The sequence below is a fragment of the Gekko japonicus genome, unplaced genomic scaffold, assembly GCF_001447785.1.
Source record: "Gekko japonicus isolate JY-2015 unplaced genomic scaffold, Gekko_japonicus_V1.1 scaffold785, whole genome shotgun sequence".
Classification (NCBI taxonomy): Eukaryota; Metazoa; Chordata; class Lepidosauria; order Squamata; family Gekkonidae; genus Gekko; species Gekko japonicus.
In genome coordinates this window covers 11,357-29,673 of record NW_015160232.1, presented here as the reverse complement: position 1 = coordinate 29,673, position 18,317 = coordinate 11,357, and the positions used below count along the sequence as shown (strand labels likewise).

Below are 18,317 nucleotides of genomic sequence, written 5' to 3'. Positions count from 1 at the left end.
TAAATTTGACTGATCTGCAGTATTGAGGGCTAAATCTGCCTGACAGATCCAGTTTGCCATACTTGGGATACCTTGGCGTGAATAAACAGTTGTATCATTTCCAAGAGAGCTTTGGCTGTTACTGGTTGTAAAGGAGGGGAAATACTTATTTGTTGCTGATGTGTTTGTCAAACATTCCCTTTGTCTTTTTCCTCACAGTCTTGCATTCAATGGTATCACTACAGAAGGGGGCAAATGTCTTGCAGAAGCAATGAAGCACAACAACACCGTGAATATATTTTGGTGAGGAACAAATTTCCACATATGCTTTGAGTATGCTGATGGGGAGCAGGCAGATTTACTGGGAGGAGGGGGTTCTGGGCTGCTGTGTTGAGCCTGTAGTCAGTGGATGGGAGGGAATTAGTATGGCTGACAGGGCTTTCCAGGTTTTAAGGTATTCCAAATTTGGAAGGAGTTTGGGGCATTAGTGGGATAGGCTTAGATTAGAAAGTACAGCCTTGTTTAGTTTTGCTGTTCTGTGAGGGAGACAGAAGAGTCCATGAGGTGAGGGGAAAATGAACATTGAGCCTGTTAATGCTTCCCAGAAAACCAAGAAGATGAGGGATAGGAGAAAGCTGGGAAGGAAACCAGCTGGCGGATTCCTAGAAACATCACTTTATTCATTCCTATCTTGTCCTGAATTAAAATTTGTTCTCACACCTTTTCAGGCAGCAGAGAGAAGGGAGGGGGAGCAGGCTTCCCAATTAAGAGGAGCAAAAGTGACTGATACTTCATCTGTCTTCTCAGTTGTGACAGGAAATATATTCAGATGTTAGCTTTAAGGTACTTCGTCCTGAGGGGGGATTCCCATGTTTCTGATTTAGCACTGTAGCTTTCAGGAAAAAGCAAAGAGTCCTTAGGGAAATTCTGTATCCCCCCCCTCCTTGATTTTGATGACTTTCCCTTTGTCTGAAAGCGCAAGTCAGTCTTGAGAGGGTCCATGCTGGTGCAAGTCAGCCAAGAGGGGAGGGATCCCATATTTCTGTACTGAGGGACTGGAAGGTCTCAACCTAGTCCTCTCAGTCCCTGAAATAAGTCCTGTCTGGATGAACCTGAAATCAAGAATCAGCATTGTTTCCTCTCTTCAGGAAGAAACAGAGGCCCTGCCCTATCACAGAATAGCAGTTGAGCCTGGCGGCTGAGAAGGAATCTATTTCTACCTACCTAGTCTTGTCAAGACAAGTACATGTGCAAGGAAGAAATGTAGCTTAGGGGCTTTCCAAGAAGAAAGACTTCTTTTTTATTAATCCTTCAGAGGATTGGAGGCAAGCAAAAGCAGTTCCTCACATCCAGATACAAGCAGGTAGTATAAACTGCTTGGGGGAAATCATTACTCTTTTGTGCCATCAGAGGCTTTGGTGTTCCCTTGCAGTTGCACAAAAGTAGCGGAGCAGTCCCAGCCTAAGCAATGCAGAATCCAGGTTAACATATAAAACAAAGATCAGTGGAATTTCCTGGGTGCGTTTCCAGAAGTAGCCATCCAATTTCTGCAGTCTTTGCTGTGTTGTCATCAGACGCCCCCTCCCTATTGTGAAGAATCTGCCCTAGACACATCCAATGTTCCCTCTTAGCTGCGGAGTGAGCAAAAAATTCTACTTGGTGAGCTCCTGGCATTCAAGTTGTGAGCGAGCGATTTGGCTGCTGCAGAAATTAGTTTGCTCTCGAGCCCTCCTTCCTGAGCTGAGACAAAAAGGTGTGAAGCCGGAGGCTAAAAAACTGTGAGCTGGCTCACACTAACTCAGCTTAGAGGGAACACTGGACACATCTACCTTCAGTGTCAGCTTTAAAGCAGGAAAACAAAACTCTTACTCAAGCCAAAGTGATGAAAGGCTTAATATTCCAAACTAATGAATGCATTACCGGTCATGACAAAATTGATGATTATTCTGTAGAACAATTAGGAGGCTGATAAGAGGGGAGGTGACACTTGATTGAATCCCGAGTGGTGCCCAGAAGCTGATGCAGAACTCTTGGAAGCAGTGACCACAGTGTTATGTTGTGAACAATAAAGAACTGGACCAAACAAGCACTGCCGGAATGCATCTGTTCCAGGTTGCATTGCCCTTAAAAGTGCATGAGTGCAACAGCTGGGTAACTCTATGCACATTGTCGTGTTACGTAGCAAAGAGGACGGGCCCTGGAGAAAGGCCATCTGTAGAACTGTCAACATGTGGTACTCGGTGTTCCCTCTAAGCTGAGTTAGTGTGAGCTAGCTCACAGTTTCTTAGCCTCCGGCTCACACATTTTTTTGTCTTTGCTCAGGAAGGATGGCTCCAGAGCACACTCATTGATGCAGCAGCCAAATCGCTCCCTCGCAACTTTCATGCCAGTAGCTCACAAAGGAGAATTTTTGCTCGCAAGACTCCACAGCTTAGAGGGAACATTGGTGGTACTTAACATTGGGCCTTTTGCCCTCATTTGGTCTTTTGTAGGGTAGCCAGCCTCCAGGTAGTGGCTGAAGATTTCCCAGGATTACAGCTGATCTCCAGGCAACATAGATCAGTTCATCATGAGAAAATAGTCACTTGGGATCTGTGTGCTGATTTCACAGAGAGCTTAATAGTAGTTTGAAGGGTCCTGTCCATAAAGCTAAGCCAGGTCCATAGCCAACAAGTATCTGGATGGGCAACGGGGAACACCACGCAAACTGTTCTGAGTCCATTTAGGAAGGACGGGATACAGATCGGCATTCAGATGTCTAGATGTGGTGCGGTCTATGCGCTGGTGTTTTTAGAGCCGTAATTCCTATTTCAATCCCATGCACCCTTCCCAAAAGCCATTCCTGAAAGTCAGGGAACTCTCCGGAGCAGCGGGCCAGACAAGGATATGAATCTAGCTGGACTGTTTTGATTTCATTCTGGGCTAGCAAGGTTTTTTGGGGAAAAAACCTGCCATCCAGCCTCCAAAGTCCTCTGAAATAAAACAATAGTCACCAAAGCTGCACATTGCTGGCAAATTAGACATCGGGCAACCCAAAAGAGGACGTTTCAAGTTTCCTGAGCCACAGAACAGTCACAAATTCTTATGAATGAAACCCTTTTTGTTCAAACCAGGCTAACAAAGAACGAGTTGGATGACGAAGCGGCTGTGGCCTTTGCTGAAATGCTTAAAGTCAACAAGAAGCTGGGCCATCTTTGGTAAGTTGCGTTGGCTCATAGAGGACCTCTTTGTCATTGTCTGAGAGTGTAAGCTGTTAGCCGCTGGAAACTTTTTGCACAACGCCCCCGTGGTGGGCATTGGGCTCATCTTGACAGAAGTACAGATATGTGCAAATTGCATTGGGGCATCAGATTCATGTCCATGTGGTAATTGATCCTCTCACCTTTTTTTTTTTTTTTGCATTGTGTGTATGTGTACATGTGCGTGCACGCACTCGTGCCTGGAAGTCATAGTGAACTCTTGTGACTCCTACTGGAGCATAGAGAACATTCAGAGAAGTGACTTGATAGCCTGCCTCTACCTCCTGACCAATGTTCCCTATAAGCTGTGGAGTCTTGTGAGCAAAAATTCTACTTTGTGAGCTACTGGCATTAAAGCTGTGAGCAAGCAGTTTGGCTACTGCATCAATTAGTTTGCTCTGGAGCCATCCTTCCCTAGCTCGAAAGCCAGTCGAATCCAACTCTAGGGTTGCGGTGCTCATCTCCGTTTCAAATCCGAAGAGCCAGCGTTGTCCGAAGACGTTTCCATGGTCATGTGGCCAGGATGACTAAACACCAAGGCGCATGGAATGCTGTTACCTTCCCACCAAAGTGGTACCTATTTATCTACTTGCAATTTCTTGCTTTCGAACTGCTTGGTTGGGAGGAACTTCCTTCCTTCCTGAGCTAAGACAAAAATATGTGAGCTGGAGGCTCAAAAACTGTGAGCTGGCTCACACTAACTCAGCTTAGAGGGAACACTGCGTCCTGACCCTGGTATCCTCTGGAGTTCTCCCATCCAAATACTTGCCAGGGTCAGCCCTGCTTAGCTTCCGAGATCTGACGAGATCGGGCTTGCCTGGGCTATCCAGGTCAGGGCGACCGTCTCCCTTTTGATGAGCGAATTTCCTTAAGGACTGTGGATTTGCTTGAGCAGCGGGTGACCATTCACACAAATGGCTTTGATCTGTCTTAAAGGTAAGATGAATGTATTCTAAATATCCTGGCCTGTTTTTTGATCCAAGCCAGGCCCTTATTAAAACCATGTAGAAGAGGCTTAAACATAATTTTTGGTGCAACATACAAATATAAATCAGAAAATAATTTTTAAAAAGTTTAGCCATCCAGCTGTAAAGCCCTGCAAAATGGAGAGATTTCGACCTCCATTTGAAACATTAACCTAGCCGGTGTGGAGGGCTTATCTTGGGGAGAGAAATACCACAACGATCGAGAAGAGTCTGCATCACCAAGGAGGGCCTCAGATGGCAATGGAATTCAGAGCATGACTTCCATTTGTAGAGTGGAGCGTTTTGTGAAAATCACAAGGGAGCTGGTGTCAGTGAGTTCTCTTGGACCCAGACTGGTTAGTGTTCTAGAGGTGTTTAATCTCTGGGCAACTGTTCCACCTTTTCACAGCAATTGCCCTGTCCCCACACAATCAGCCTTCTCTGTTTTACATCATGCCTTGGTTTTTCCAAATCCCTCCGGCAACGCAGTACTGGGAAGGAAGGCTTCTGGTGAGGAAATACCTTTTGACGTCCCCAGAGAATGCACACAAGCCTTGTGTATGCCCAAAGGGTATCCCCGCTGTGGCCCATATCATGCTGCCTCTGGGGGGAAACACCCAATCCATGCTCTTAAAGGTCACAATGTTTATAATCCCTTTGCATTGTAAATCTCTTATTCAAAGGTTGATTTGCGTCTAAAAAACAAGCCTGTTACATAAGCCGTGTTGCAGGTATAGCCCGTGGAACAGAGGAGTGTGTAGAATTACAACAGGATCCTGTAATTAGGTGGATAATATACTAGTAATAAGGAAGGTGCAGATACCATTGTGCCAGACTGGCCTCTTTCCCCCCCTTTCTTTAGCTGTGATGTAAACATTTGCCATGGTGTTACACCAGGTTATATCTTTGGGCTTGGCATCACTCAAGGGTCTCTCTGCCTTGGTGTATTTCATTCTGTTTTCTTGTACAGTGGTGCATATCTGTGCATGTCTAGCAAACGCTGGTCTGTCTTAACTCTCCAAGCCAAGACCATTAATTCTGTAGGTACCGTATTTATCATTGTAAGCCGCCCTGAGCCTGCTGTAAAGTGGGGAGGGTAGGGTATAAATCAGATAGATATATAAAATAAATAGGTCAGTGAAGAGTGAGTGTGGGGTAACGGTTAGAGCATTGGTCTAGGATCCAGGAGAACCAGGATCAAATCCCAGCTCTGCCACGGAAGGTCACCGTATGACCTTGTGTCAGTCACTCTCTTTCAGCCTAGCTAACCTCTCACAAGGAGCTGCGGTGGCTCAAGTGGTTAAGATGCTGAACTGCAGGCTGTGGAAGGTCGGTAGTTCAGCAGTTCGAGACCCGGGTGCCGCATGATGGAGTGAGCTCTCATCTCTAGTTCCAGCTCCTGCCAACCTAGCAGTTCGAAAGCAAGAAATTGCAAGTAGATAAATAGGTACCACTTCAGTGGGAAGGTTAACAGCATTCCGTGCGCCTTGGTGTTTAGTCATGCCGGCCACATGACCACGGAAACGTCTTCGGACAGCGCTGGCTCTTCGGCTTTGAAACGGAGATGAGCACTGCAACCCTAGAGTCGGACTCGACTGGCTTTCGAGCAAGGGAAACCTTTACCTTTACCTTTTAACCTCTCACAGGGTTGTCATGAGGATAAAATGGGGAAGGGAGATCCTCGGAGGAAGGGCAGGATGCAAATGCACCAGAGGACAGGATCTGTTCACAGGCGGTGCTTTAATTCACCATCAGACATAACGTGAAGGCTGCTGTCTGGTATCGATCGGCTCACCCACTGTGGTCATATGTTTTAAAAGTCGGGGGCAATACAAGGCATTAAGAGTCCTCGTAATGTTGACTACACACGTTTCACAGAGGGAAGTCCTGGTCTGAAAACAATCCAATCATGAAAGGCTCCCCTCGGTAAAAAAAACACCAGAGCACAGCATCAAGAAAAGGCTTAACCTTGACTTTTTCCCCTTTCCTGAGCTAGCACTTCGGGGACATGGGAGTGTAGTGGGGGTTTCTTCCCAGATAAGGGTGTTTTTAAACAAAATTATCCCCTGTGGTATTTGAAAAGATACGTTATCCACGTGGGAGCTAATACATACCTTTGAAGTGTCCCTCTGTGGCTCATCTTCCAGCCCTTTGCATCCAGTCATACAGAAGGGAGTGGCATATTATGAGAGCCTCAGGTGGAAAAACACCAGGAACAACTCAAGCAAGCTCAAAGAAAGTCTCCCAGACTTGTGGCTGAGGCTGTGCATTGGGAGAACCTGTGCAAACCGAGCAGAGCTAGCCGCCGTCCTTTGCCAGTTTGGTGTAGGGGTTAAGTACGCGGACTCTAATCTGGGAGAACCGGGTTTGATTCCCCACTCCTCCACTTGCACCTGGCTGGATGACCTTGGGCAAGCCGTAGTTCTGATAAGAGCTGTTCTTGAAAAAGAGCAGTTTCTGTCCAGAGCTCTCTCACAGGGTGTCTGTTGTGGGGAGGGGAAGAGAAAGGAGTTTGTAAGCCACTCTGAGACTCCTTTGGGTAGTGAAGGGCGGGGTATAAATCCAATCTCTTCTTCTTTGCCCATCACTGACTATACCAGTGGGAGCCTTTGCTTGTTTGCATAGAGGAGCTGGTTAAATTTTAGGTTGTGGCGTTGTTGCATTTGACTGTTTTACTTGAGCTTCACAGTGGTTGAGATAGGAATATAAAGTTTAGCATTTTCTCCCCTTTGACATACCAGTTTCCCTCTCAGTAAAGAATATTCTCCATTTTCTAAGTTTTAAAAAGTCCACAGCCTGTTTCTGACCTGTCCGTACTTTCTGAGCCCAGGCAGATGACTAAAGTATACCAGGCGGAGAGTCTGTTTGGTGTAGCGGTTAAGAGTGGTGGACTCTCGTCTGGAGAACCAGGTTTGATTCCCCACTCCTGCACGGGTGACCTTGGGGTCAGCCCCAGTTCTCTCAGAGCTGATCTCTCAAGGGCGATTCTCTCAGAGCTTTCTCAGCCCCACCTACCTCACAGGGTGTCTGTTGTGGGGAGGGGAAGGAGATTGTAAGTCGCTCTGAGACTCCATGTGAAGGGTGGGGTATAAATCTAATTCTTTCTCCTCCTCCTCCTCCTCCCTAAGACTGCCAACTCCACTTATGCTAAGATAGCACAAGAAGCCTGAAGTGGGGTGGGGGGAGCCTGCGTCAAAATTATGTTTTGCAAGGAACCTGGACGGGACTTGCTTTCCCCACAGTCATACAGCAGCTACAGGGAACCGCATCTTTATTTTATTTATTTATTTATTTATTCTTTAGATTTGAATCCCACCCTCCCCGAAGGCTCAGGGCGGCTAACAGGGCATAAATGCCAAATTGTAACAATAAAACAGTATAAAATACATAATACAACATAGTATTGTAGCAGTTCGAAAGCAAGAAATTGCAAGTAGATAAATAGGTACCACTTCGGTGGGAAGGTAACAGCGTTCCGTGCGCCTTGGTGTTTAGTCATGCCGGCCACATGACCACGGAAACGTCTTCGGACAGCGCTGGCTCTTCGGCTTTGAAACGGAGATGAGCACCGCAACCCTAGAGTCGGATTCGACTGGCTTTCGAGCAAGGGAACCTTTACCTTTACCTTTACAATAATTAAAATTACTAACAATAAAAATATCGGTGCTCCAATACTCACTCCAAAACATAAAACCAGGATGGTGTTCTAAAGATGTTTTGACAAAACAACAATATATGTCCCCACAACCCTGTCATCCACTAGGGACATCTCGCACCCCCCAATACTACCCGCACCAGCGATGGTAGAGTGCGGTGATGGAAGAAGCGTTGGTGGAATAATGATGGTGGAGGCTCTTACTCGAAAGCCTGGCAGAAGAGCTCCGTTTTGCAGGCCCTGCGGAACTGCACAACGTCCCGCAGGGCCCGGATCTCCTCTGGGAGCTCATTCCACCAGGTAGGAGCCGCCACTGAAAATGCCCTGGCCCTGGTCACAGCAAGTTTGATGGTCTTGGGGCCTGGAATATCCAGGAGATTTTGGCTCCCCGACTTAAAGGTCCACAGGGGCCCAATTCAGCTCATGACTGTGGCGTGGTGGGGCAGAGGGGACCCTGACTTCTGGCCGCCCCCGTGCCATTTTCCTGAGCCAAAAACTCCTGGAGGGGAGTCACTTGTCTTATTTTGGAACTCCAAACATGCACGTGCAGTTCCACAGTGGGGCAAATAACGCGCCCCCCCCTCCCCGGCTGTTTCAACTCAGGAAAAGGGTGCAGGGCGAAGGCAAGAGTCCCTCCTCCCCCCAACGTTGCAGTCCAAACCAAATTGGGCCTCTGCATACAAAGGGCTGCGCCCTGCAGCTCATCACACAACACCATGTGTCGCTTGGCCCTAAAGCCATGCCAGGTTCACCCTGTGATGGCTGGAGCACCATTGGTCGTTCCCATAAACCTCAGGACTTGTCGTTACCCAGCAGACACAGGAAGGAGCCACCGCTCCCGTGTCGCCTGCATCAGATAAGAAGGTGGTTTTGGGGAAAACATCCAGATTCCAAGCTGTACCTGGGTGAGAAAACTCAGCCAGAAATAGTTCGGGCATCTGTAAAGACTCAGAGAATACAAACAGCACAGCTTTCAGGCTTGAAAGAGGCTTAGGAAGAAACAGGCCGTGCACGCCAGAAAACATGATAAATGGAAGGTACCGTGTGCAGTAAAACAGCCCTCTGTGTGAGCACTCTCTTTCAGGGGGAGAGGGAAAGATCATGTGTTAAGTTGAGCAGGGAAGACAGCTTACCCTCCGAAATGACGGGCTTCATTTGCATTGGTTGGCTCTCTGACTGGGCCCTTCACGTCTCCTTCTGAATGGTGCCATGCCAGTCTAAGGGAGCCAGTGAATTGCCTCCTCCAGCAGTAGCTGGGATCCAGCCTGAATAATCCCCCAGACAGCTGCTCTACTGTGATCAGAGAGCAGCTGTGTGGTCAAGGGAACAATTGCTCTCAGTAACCCTGAAAGACGCCCAGGCACTTTAGACTGAAGAGGCCTGGAGCCTCTTGGCCGGGCTTCTATGGGGGGATTGTCTGATTCCAAACAGGCCAGCCATGCAGATGGAAATCAGAAACCGCCGCTTCCTGGCACGCCACCAGTCCTGTTCCCCGAAAGGAGCGTTGATTTTCTGCCTCAGCCGCACCGGGCTCCAGCCAAGTGTGTGACAGACAGGATGCCGCGAACCAGGAGCAAACAGATGAGTCTGTCCAATGCAAAGGGCTTTCTTTCTTTCCTTTTTTTTTTAAAGGCTTATCCAGAATCAGATTACTGCCAAAGGAGCCAAGTGCCTGACTGATGCTCTGCAGGACAATACGACCATTAAAGAAGTCTGGTAAGGACAGCCCCGTCTCAGGGGTGACACTTCTTGCGCTCGTCCAGAGGCCCCTCAAGCCCCTTCGCACACTTGATCTGTGCACTGGAGTCTCATCCAGCAAAGCACTGATCCCCGTGAAAGTTAAGTTAAATAATGGCACACTGGTATTCTCAGGGCCATTTTACCTTTCGTAGCACAGGTTTCCGTTGAATCGTACAGTTGATGGAATGTCCTTGTATGATCTACATGCTTGGAAATGTACATGTGTCACTTGGGTGTGCACCGAAGGAGTCGATAGGGGGAAGAGATCTCTGACGGATATGATGGGCAAGGTCTCGTAGCTTCACACTGTTCTTTTACCTTGTTCCTCTAGCTCTAACCCCCCGGTCCATCCGTCCGTCCCCAGGGCCAAACTCAGCCAGGAGTTCAGAAGGCAGGCACAACAGGAGGAGGAGGAGGAGGAGGAGATTGGATTTATACCCCGCCCTTCACTACCCAAGGGAGTCTCAGAGCGGCTTACAAACTCCTTTCCCCTCCCCTCCCCTCCCCACAACAGACACCCTGTGAGGTAGGTGGGGCTGAGAGAGCTCTTGACAGAAACTGCTCTTTTTTCAAGAACAGCTCTTATCAGAGCTATGACTTGCCCAAGGTCATCCAGTAGGTGCAAGTGGAGGAGTGGGGAATCAAACCCGGTTCTCCCAGATTAGAGTCCGCGCACTTAACCACTACACCAAACAGGTGGGATGAATGACTTTGCTGGCTGTGGCAGCTTTTTGGCTTTATGAGGAAAAGGGTGGCCGGAGGTGGCTTATACTGTTGCAGCTGTAGTGTTACGAAACTTCACTCTGTCACCAGTTGCTCCCTTGTTATCAATACTGGCTTCTCCTTTTTAAAAAGTAGATGTAGGGTAGGCTTAAAAGCACAGCGTGTGAGCTTCTGGCTAGCCACTGCAGAGTAGCTTGTGCACTGCCTAAAAGACCCAGGAAAAGGTCAAGAAAAAGGTCTGTGCTATTATTATTTTTTAAATCCTTTTATTTTTAAAGAATTTTTCTTCGTGGTCTTTGGCTGGTAGCTTAGTTTCTGATGGTCTTCCTCGTCCATGTTCTTTTTCTAGGACAAAACAAAGTTTGGCAACATGTGGGGTGGGGGAGCTGAGGATATTTTTCATTGCTTAGAAGTAGTTTTCTTTAAAGAAAAGGGTAGGCATCCCTGATTTATGCTGCTTGGGCTGTGTACAACCATGTCTACCCTTTGTCCACACCGCAGCTACCTTCTGAATTGATGTGTCTTGAATTGGGTTGCTAAATCAGGAAGGACCCACACATAATCGTGGCGGACTCTAATCTGGGAGAACCGGGTTTGATTCCCCACTCCTCCACTTGCACCTGGCTGGATGACCTTGGGCAAGCTGTAGTTCTGATAAGAGCTGTTCTTGAAAAAAGAGCAGTTTCTGTCAGAGTTCTCTCAGCCCCACCTACCTCACAGGGTGTGTGTTGTGGGGAGGGGAAGGGGAAGACTCCTTTGGGTAGTGAAGGGTGGGGTGAAGGGTGGGGTATAAATCCAATCTCTTCTTCTTCTCACTGATGACCTTGCTTAGGGGGGGCTAGATGCCCCCACCTGTGATGTCATTACAGCTTAGGGTTGCCAACAGGCCTGGAGAAGAAATGTCATCCCTTTAAAAAAGGTTTAATGTGTGGAAATGGGCAATTGAGGCTTTTTATGAGAGGGAGGGAAATAGGCCTCTAGTAGGCCTATTGCAGATTGCCCAGATGGCTGGACAGTCCTATCCCCCCCAAAAAAAAAGAATCTGAGAGGAGTGCCGGCCTGGCTACAAGCAGTATAAGAGAACAGTGTGTGCTGCTCTCAGTCGAACAGGTACACCTTTCTTCAGAGAACGAGAGGCCTGCATCTTCTTAACTAAATAATTCAAGTCATTTTCCACCTTCTTAGAACTGTCAAGATTTTATACGGCCGTTTTATTTCAGGGAAGGCCCTTGGATTTCGTCAAATATTGTTTTCACATTCTGCCAGCGCCTTGCCCCACAGAACCAAGCAATACCTTGTACTTTCCTTCCCAGAACAAATAGAAAATGGGAAATGCTCTTAAACATACAGACACACACACAAAACAAACCCTGTAGAAACAGCTGCTTCTTTTTAATTCCCCCCCCCCCTTCTCTCTTTCCACTTCCAACAGCTTAAATGGAAACCTGGTAAGCCAAGAGGAGGCAAAAGCCTTTGAAAATGAAGAAAGGATCATTTGCTTTTGAGAAATTACTTTCCGTTTTGGATTCTTGCCTGTATGCCAAGAGCTGTTACCGCTGCGATTGAAGCCATAACACCTACAGCAGTTCGAATTGGATGCGAGGCTAGAGCATGCTACACTGTACAAGACCAGTGGTCAGAATTCCTGGTGTTGTTCCTTTTGCAGCCTCAGGAAAGAAGATTGGATTGGGCCGGAAGATATGAGCAGGAGTGTTTGCCCATCTATTGGATTTGGTGATTTCCCCCCCCCCCATTTGAATCCCCTCCTTCCCAGAGCTGCTGGGGTGTGTGGGGGGGGGGGATGACCCTGATCATAGATGGGTTTGTATATCGTTTAATCAGACTCTTTGAACCATACTTTCATCTGCATTTTTTTAAGAAAAAGAAAGCACTACCCTTGTTTTTACATCCTAGAGGGGACGTTATCTTCGTTTATACCTTGCTTCCCTAGAGATAGGGGGAGCCTCTTTGTACATGAGCAAAGATACGCCAACTATGTTCCTTTGACATCAGTGATGTGCATAAGTGTAAATAAGTCTCTCTAACTTGTTTATATATGGCGCAAGTTTGCAAATGGAGGTAGAATGCTAATAGGAATGCCACCTGGTAGTCATCAAGCAGTTGACTGTTACTGATCAACAGGTGATCTACCTATTGCCATTACTTCAAACGTGTCACCCTTTTTGGCTCACATTGTCAAGATGTGGCCTGCCACATAAATGGCCACTGTTGCATACAAGAACAGCGTCCTGTGTCTTACTCTGCCTATTTTACATTGGGGCCGAGACTCCGTGCCAAGGTTGCTGGAGGGTGGGGGGGCAAGGTCAAGATTCCAGGGAACCTCCCCATTCAGAAGCAGTAAACCTCTGAACACCAGGAGGCAGTATCAGGGGATGGGCAGCATCAGGAGGTTGCATGAGGGAAAGACCTCAGCACCTGTGCCCTGTTGTTGGCACTCGTGGTTGGCCACTGTGCGAGTCAAGATGCTGGACTAGGTGGACCACTGCTCTGGTCCAGCAGGGCTCTTCTTATGTTCCAGGGGCCCATCGCCCTGGGGTCCGGGTAGTCTAGCAACTCATATCATTTGTTCTTCATACAGTGCTTGGGTTGGGCCCCGAAGGAATCTCTGTTCCAGGACCTGTACTGGTTCTGGGCAGCCTTGCCCCTTGGTTTCGATCACATCACAAACAGCCCTTATGGTTTGTGTCCTACTTCTAAGGGATCAGTGACTCTTGAAGACTCTCAGGGATATACACGCTTGTGTGGCCGGTTTTGACAGGAGTATCAAGTTGTTCCTCTTCTGGAGCGCTTGTGCTGCCGTTTACCTTGTTAGCAGCGTCTCCACCCCATGGGCTCCAATTTATCCATCTGCCAATTCATCTAAGTGCCTTCTTAATTCAATTTCATAGCGTCTTTTAACAAAAGCTCCATCTGCCTCCAGTACAATCCTGTCTCAAGGTGCCTTCCTTCCCCTCCCTGTTAGTTTTAAGGCCAGCATTCATTAAGGGGGGGGGGGAATCTTTTCAAAAAACCCTGCAGTTTGGGAAGGAAGAACCGTCTCTGCGCAAAAACCTATGGGGTTTTGTTCTGTGACAGGGAGAGGCAAAACTTGCCTGAATGAAATGGAACAGGGTGCTGATCTGGAGACACCTTAACTTTTCCAAACCACCAAGCCATTAACCAGAGAGTTGCTGCTGCGCTTGGAGTTGCTGGCTCTTGCCTAGAATGAAACCTCTTCTTCACCAAGAACTCTGTGGCAGGGAGTGGTCTTGTCTGCTGTGGCAGATGAACCCTCCCGCCTGCCTCCCCAGCTCCCTGTGCTTGAATCCCTCGGGCCAAAGATACAAACCAGTGGCTGACCTGCCCCACCATCCTGGCAGGAAAAACTGGGCAGATGTAATGCCTCTTTGCCTCTGAGCTTCTAATGAGTGCCAGTCTTGCAAACACCTGTGATGATATTCTGAGCTGGGCATCAGCAGATCTTAAGAACCGGGGGAGGGTCTGCATAGGAGTCGATGCAGTGGCCGCACGTGTGCCCCCAGCCCCCGTTAGCCTTTTCGGGTTTTCCAGCCACCCCTCCTCCCTTGGTGTCAGAGACAGATACAATACTAAGAGCTTAGTCAGAATGTCAGTAGATGCTTTTAATCCACACCTCCCCCCACTCGTTCAGTAGGTTTATGAAAGTGTATTATGCAATCTTCATACTAAACCAGTGCCTTTTATTTCACTGTTGTCTTCTGAATGACCAAATACAAATATGGGGAACGTAACACGCCTGTCAAGGTCTTTGTCTCTTTCTGCTGCCCCTTCAGCTGCTTTTGTACCAGAACATGAAATATACTTGTGTCCTAACTCTGTTCTTCCCAGCTTACATCTCCATCTCATACAAACATTGGGGCTGGCAGTAATCAACATGTACATAAGAACATAAGAGACGCCAATGTTGGATCAGGCCAAAGGCCCATCCAGTCCAACACTCTGTGTCACACAGTGGCCAGAAATACCAGTGCCATCAGGAGGTCCACCAGTGGGGCCAGGACATTAGAAGCCCTCCCACTGTTGACCCCCCCAAGCACCAAGAAGACAGAGCATCACTTGCCCCAGAGTCCCTATCTATACCTTGTGGCTAATAGCCACTGATGGACCTCTGCTCCATATGCTTATCTATGTATAATTGGAGCATTAAAGAAATGGGCCAAGTATTGTGTTTTTTTTGGGGGGGGGGGTTTCCACTATTCCACCTTCTGTCAAGCCCCCTCCACTTCCCATTTTATCTTTCCTAACCCCAGTTCTTTATTTGAATAATAACTAAGTCAGTCCAGAGATAAGCCTGCGCTTCGGTGAGACAAAAGACTGTAGGTTTGTTCTGTAACGTCACCCCAGGACATTGTATACTTCATGCTTACCTCTGGGTAACTCAGTGCCTAGAGTTAATGTACACAAGATGAAAAAAGTATGAAGAGGAAAAGGTGGCCAGTTCTTGCCAGGTATGGGGCCAGGAATTTGCTTACGTGTGCTAGAATTCCCACGGTGTTGTTTTTTTCCCTTTCCTCCTCTCCCAAGACTCGCTTCATATACATGCAAGAATCATGTGTTTAGTCCTCAAGGTCAGAGCAGAAAGACCTGTGCCCCCTTCCGAGCTGGGTATAGTTGAGGGGAGACACTTCACAGGGAGACCATGTTCTTTGCCACTAAAACTGAGTGGGAAGTGATGCTGTTTCCCAGTAACCTCAGCCAGTGTCAGAAAATCTATAGAAAGCCAGCTGGTTATTCTGAGCATCAGGAGTTAAACCATTCTTTGTTTTTGAGAAATATAGACTCACTAAGGCAGAGGGGTCATTTCTGATGACAAGGTCAGCTTGAGTGGTCTATTTAGAAATCCCAGGGGGACTTCACCAACTTTGTCTGACTGTGTTTCTTGGAAAACACAGTTTCACTACTTGAATCGTTTTGAACTGCTTGGCATAACAAGTTTGGGGAATAGGCTTTTCCCAGTGAATTCAGCTTGGCAGCTTACAATGGGGCTTTATTCGCTAGCATTCAGGTCCTTGGAAATAAAAACAGGGTTAAGTTCCAAGTTAAAATAGATCAGTACATTGCAGAATCCAGTCACTTGCTAAAACACTTTCCAGAGAGGCAAACCTCTACTGCGAGAGAAGAAGGGTCCATCACTCTGTTAGTAAATTCATCTTTAAGAATGTTATCCAACCTTCTGATTTGCTTATTTTAATTGCGAATTGCAAATCAGACCTGAATTAGTGCACATAATTCAAGGAACACACTGGCTGGCTTTGCTGTTGTCCTATAACTAGGAGGCCTGTAAGTGCCCAGAATGCACCAGCTATGGGCTGTGGTGGGAGCAGATACATGTAAACATAAAAGCTTGCAAAGAGTGGAGCACTCCTGGCAAAACTGCCAGTTCTTCCTTGGACAGGCCAGTTTTCTGTTGGCAGCACTAAGGCACAATTTGTATAATTCGGGCTTAGTTTGGTGTTTAGAATCCATCTTTGCAATGAATAAAGAATTGGGAATGGCAGGACCGAATATCTGCCATCCATTTTCATGATTCCCCAAAATCAAAACAAAAGAGCCTTAGCATCTGGTAGAGTTACTTAATGGCATTGTATGGAGAGGGTAAGCACATGGCTCTGGTAGAGAGCCAGTTTGGTGCAGTGGTTAAGAGCAACTGGACTCTAATCTGAAGAACTGGGGCTGCGGTCACACGTAACAGAAGCCACACAAGTGAGACGGAAAACAGCTGGAGTTTCCGGGCGCGATCTCACCAGCACATCTGGGAAGCGTAGCACTCCCGTGGCTCAACCGAGGCTTCCAGCCAAAACTGCGTGGCAAAAAACTAGTACCTGCGGGGCAAGGGCGGGCGTCTGATCGCGTTTCCGGTGGCATCCGGCGCCCGCCCATGTCCCCTTGCAAATAAGGTGTGTGTTTTTTGTCCACGTCTCTGTGGATGCGCATGTGCACCCAACGGAGCATGCGCATTTGTCATGTACACAAAAATAAAAAACAGTTTGCCGCGGCGCGCGCTTCTTCGTTGCGCGCCGGCTTGTCCTGTGATCGGCACCTCTCCCTTGCCATGGAACCTCCACGGTACCTCCACAGGACCTCCACAGGAGGTCTGATCGCGTAACTGCGCAATAGTTTGCCCCAGGGCAAACAGCCACGCTTCTCCTCTGCAGTTTCCTGCCCATGTGACCGGGGCCTGGGTTTGATTCCCCACTCCTCCACATGAAGCTGGTGGCGTGACCTTGGGTCCGTCAAAGTTCTCTGAGAGCTGTTCTCTGAGAGCTCTCTCAGCCCCACCTACCTCACAGGCTGCCTGTTGTGGGGAGAGGAAGGGAAAGGAGATTATAAGCCGCTCTCAGACTCTTGAGTGAAGGGCAGGGTATAAATCCAATTTCTTCTTCTGGTAGTGAGGCAAACCATAATTTTTGCATTTGCATGTAGCAAGAAAATCTGTTATTTCTGGGTTTGCAGCATACCATAGTTTGTTATTATATCTGAGCTGGCAAGGTCTGGTTTGTGCTTTCCCCTGAGAGCTTAGCCATTTAGGCCTTCGAAGGTCATAACCGACAGTTTTGTATTGAGTCAAGAAGCAATTTAGAAGCTAATGTAGATGGTATGTCACTGGGTTAACATTAACTTGCTACAGGATACTTTTAAAGATTTTACCTAGCTGACACATTTGGAACCCATTCAAGTTTCTGAACCATCTTCAAGGGCAAGCCCCATGTTCAGCATGTTACAGTTGTCAAGAGTGGCTGTTATAAGGATGTGTGTCCCTGTGGCCGGGTCAGCTTTCTACCGGGAAAGTCACAGCTAGTGAACTAGCCTTAGTTAGTAAAAGGTGTCCTGGGCAACTTGTGATAACAGCGCTGAGTCCAGCTCCACACCTGGTCTTTTAGGAGCAGTGTAATCTCTCATAATATTGGGGTCAGTCTTAGTCATCCCCCAGCGCACACCCATTACATCTGGATTAAGCTTCAATTTATTAAAACCCTCATTCAGTCCATCACTGTTTCCAACAATCAGTTTAACAGTTTAACACATGTGATAGAAAGTATGGGCATTGACCCCAAAGGTGGCTGGTTTACACAGCAGCCAACCACATCTCAGTGATGCCTGTGTGTGTAATCCACTTTGGAACTTTGATAAGAAGGTTGTATTTGCCATTCTTTGGTGATATCACTCTGACCCACCCTGATAAAAGTTCAGGTGTTTATATACGCTCATGGAATGACTTAACCAATTTATCATATGTCATAATTACTTCCTTCTTTAAACAAATAAATCACCCTAGAAATGTCACTTTTCAGTCACGTGCTAGTTTCCGTTGATCCTTTGCTTTTTGGTATCACATGCTATAAGTTATTGGCAATAAGGAGATTTCTACAGCAACATCATGGGCTGGATCCAGATTCACATTTTCATGAGAGGGATGGGAAGAGAGGTTTTTCCTAGTTACTGTTTTCTATTGTAGTCTCCCCCCTTATGTTGTTCCTCGGGGCCCCGTGTTCATGGAGATCAGTGGGCTGCTGGGAGGGGGTTAGGCAGGAAAGTTCCATTCTGCCGATAGAGAATTTAGTCTGCATCCAGCCCTACATTTATCCCATATATTAATGACAACTATTTTGCATTGCACTGCTTTTTTAAAGAAAAAAAATCACAATTTTGTTTGAAACAGATCCAGACAGGTCTTCTCTCAGGGTTCAGTTCTGTGTCAACTGAAGAATCAAAATAGGAATTTTGTTCACCCTTACATTATCCGTAGACAATTCCCTCAGTTATAACTGTTTGTTTTTCTAATTAATGGGCTCAGATTATTCCACAAGCGTGGTTGGTTGGCCAAATGAATTCCTGTTACTGTTTTTTTTTTTTTACATGGAACTATAATTATTGTCCCTCTCTGGATCTAGTTTGGTAGTCTGGATTTATCGTAAATACTAATTGATTTTATAATTTGAGTCTGATTATGATCTCATTAGAGAATTAAGAGAAAAG

The 18,317-nt window shown here is 47.1% G+C and overlaps 1 protein-coding gene across 2 annotated transcripts in view; it reads left to right on the top strand.

Moving 5' to 3' along the window:
• The window catches only part of NOD1 (nucleotide binding oligomerization domain containing 1), a 56,019-nt gene extending 43,277 nt beyond the window's left edge, over positions 1-12,742 (top strand). Inside the window, exons 9-12 of one of the 2 annotated variants that reach the window (XM_015412436.1) lie at positions 199-282; positions 3,093-3,176; positions 9,471-9,554; positions 11,734-12,742. In XM_015412436.1, the coding sequence (XP_015267922.1) occupies positions 199-282; positions 3,093-3,176; positions 9,471-9,554; positions 11,734-11,806 (325 nt within the window). In that variant the 3' untranslated portion in view covers positions 11,807-12,742. The remainder of the gene's footprint in view (positions 1-198; positions 283-3,092; positions 3,177-9,470; positions 9,555-11,733) is intronic. The other variant, XM_015412443.1, reaches the window with a different exon arrangement.
• The last annotated feature ends 5,575 nt before the right edge of the window (positions 12,743-18,317 follow it).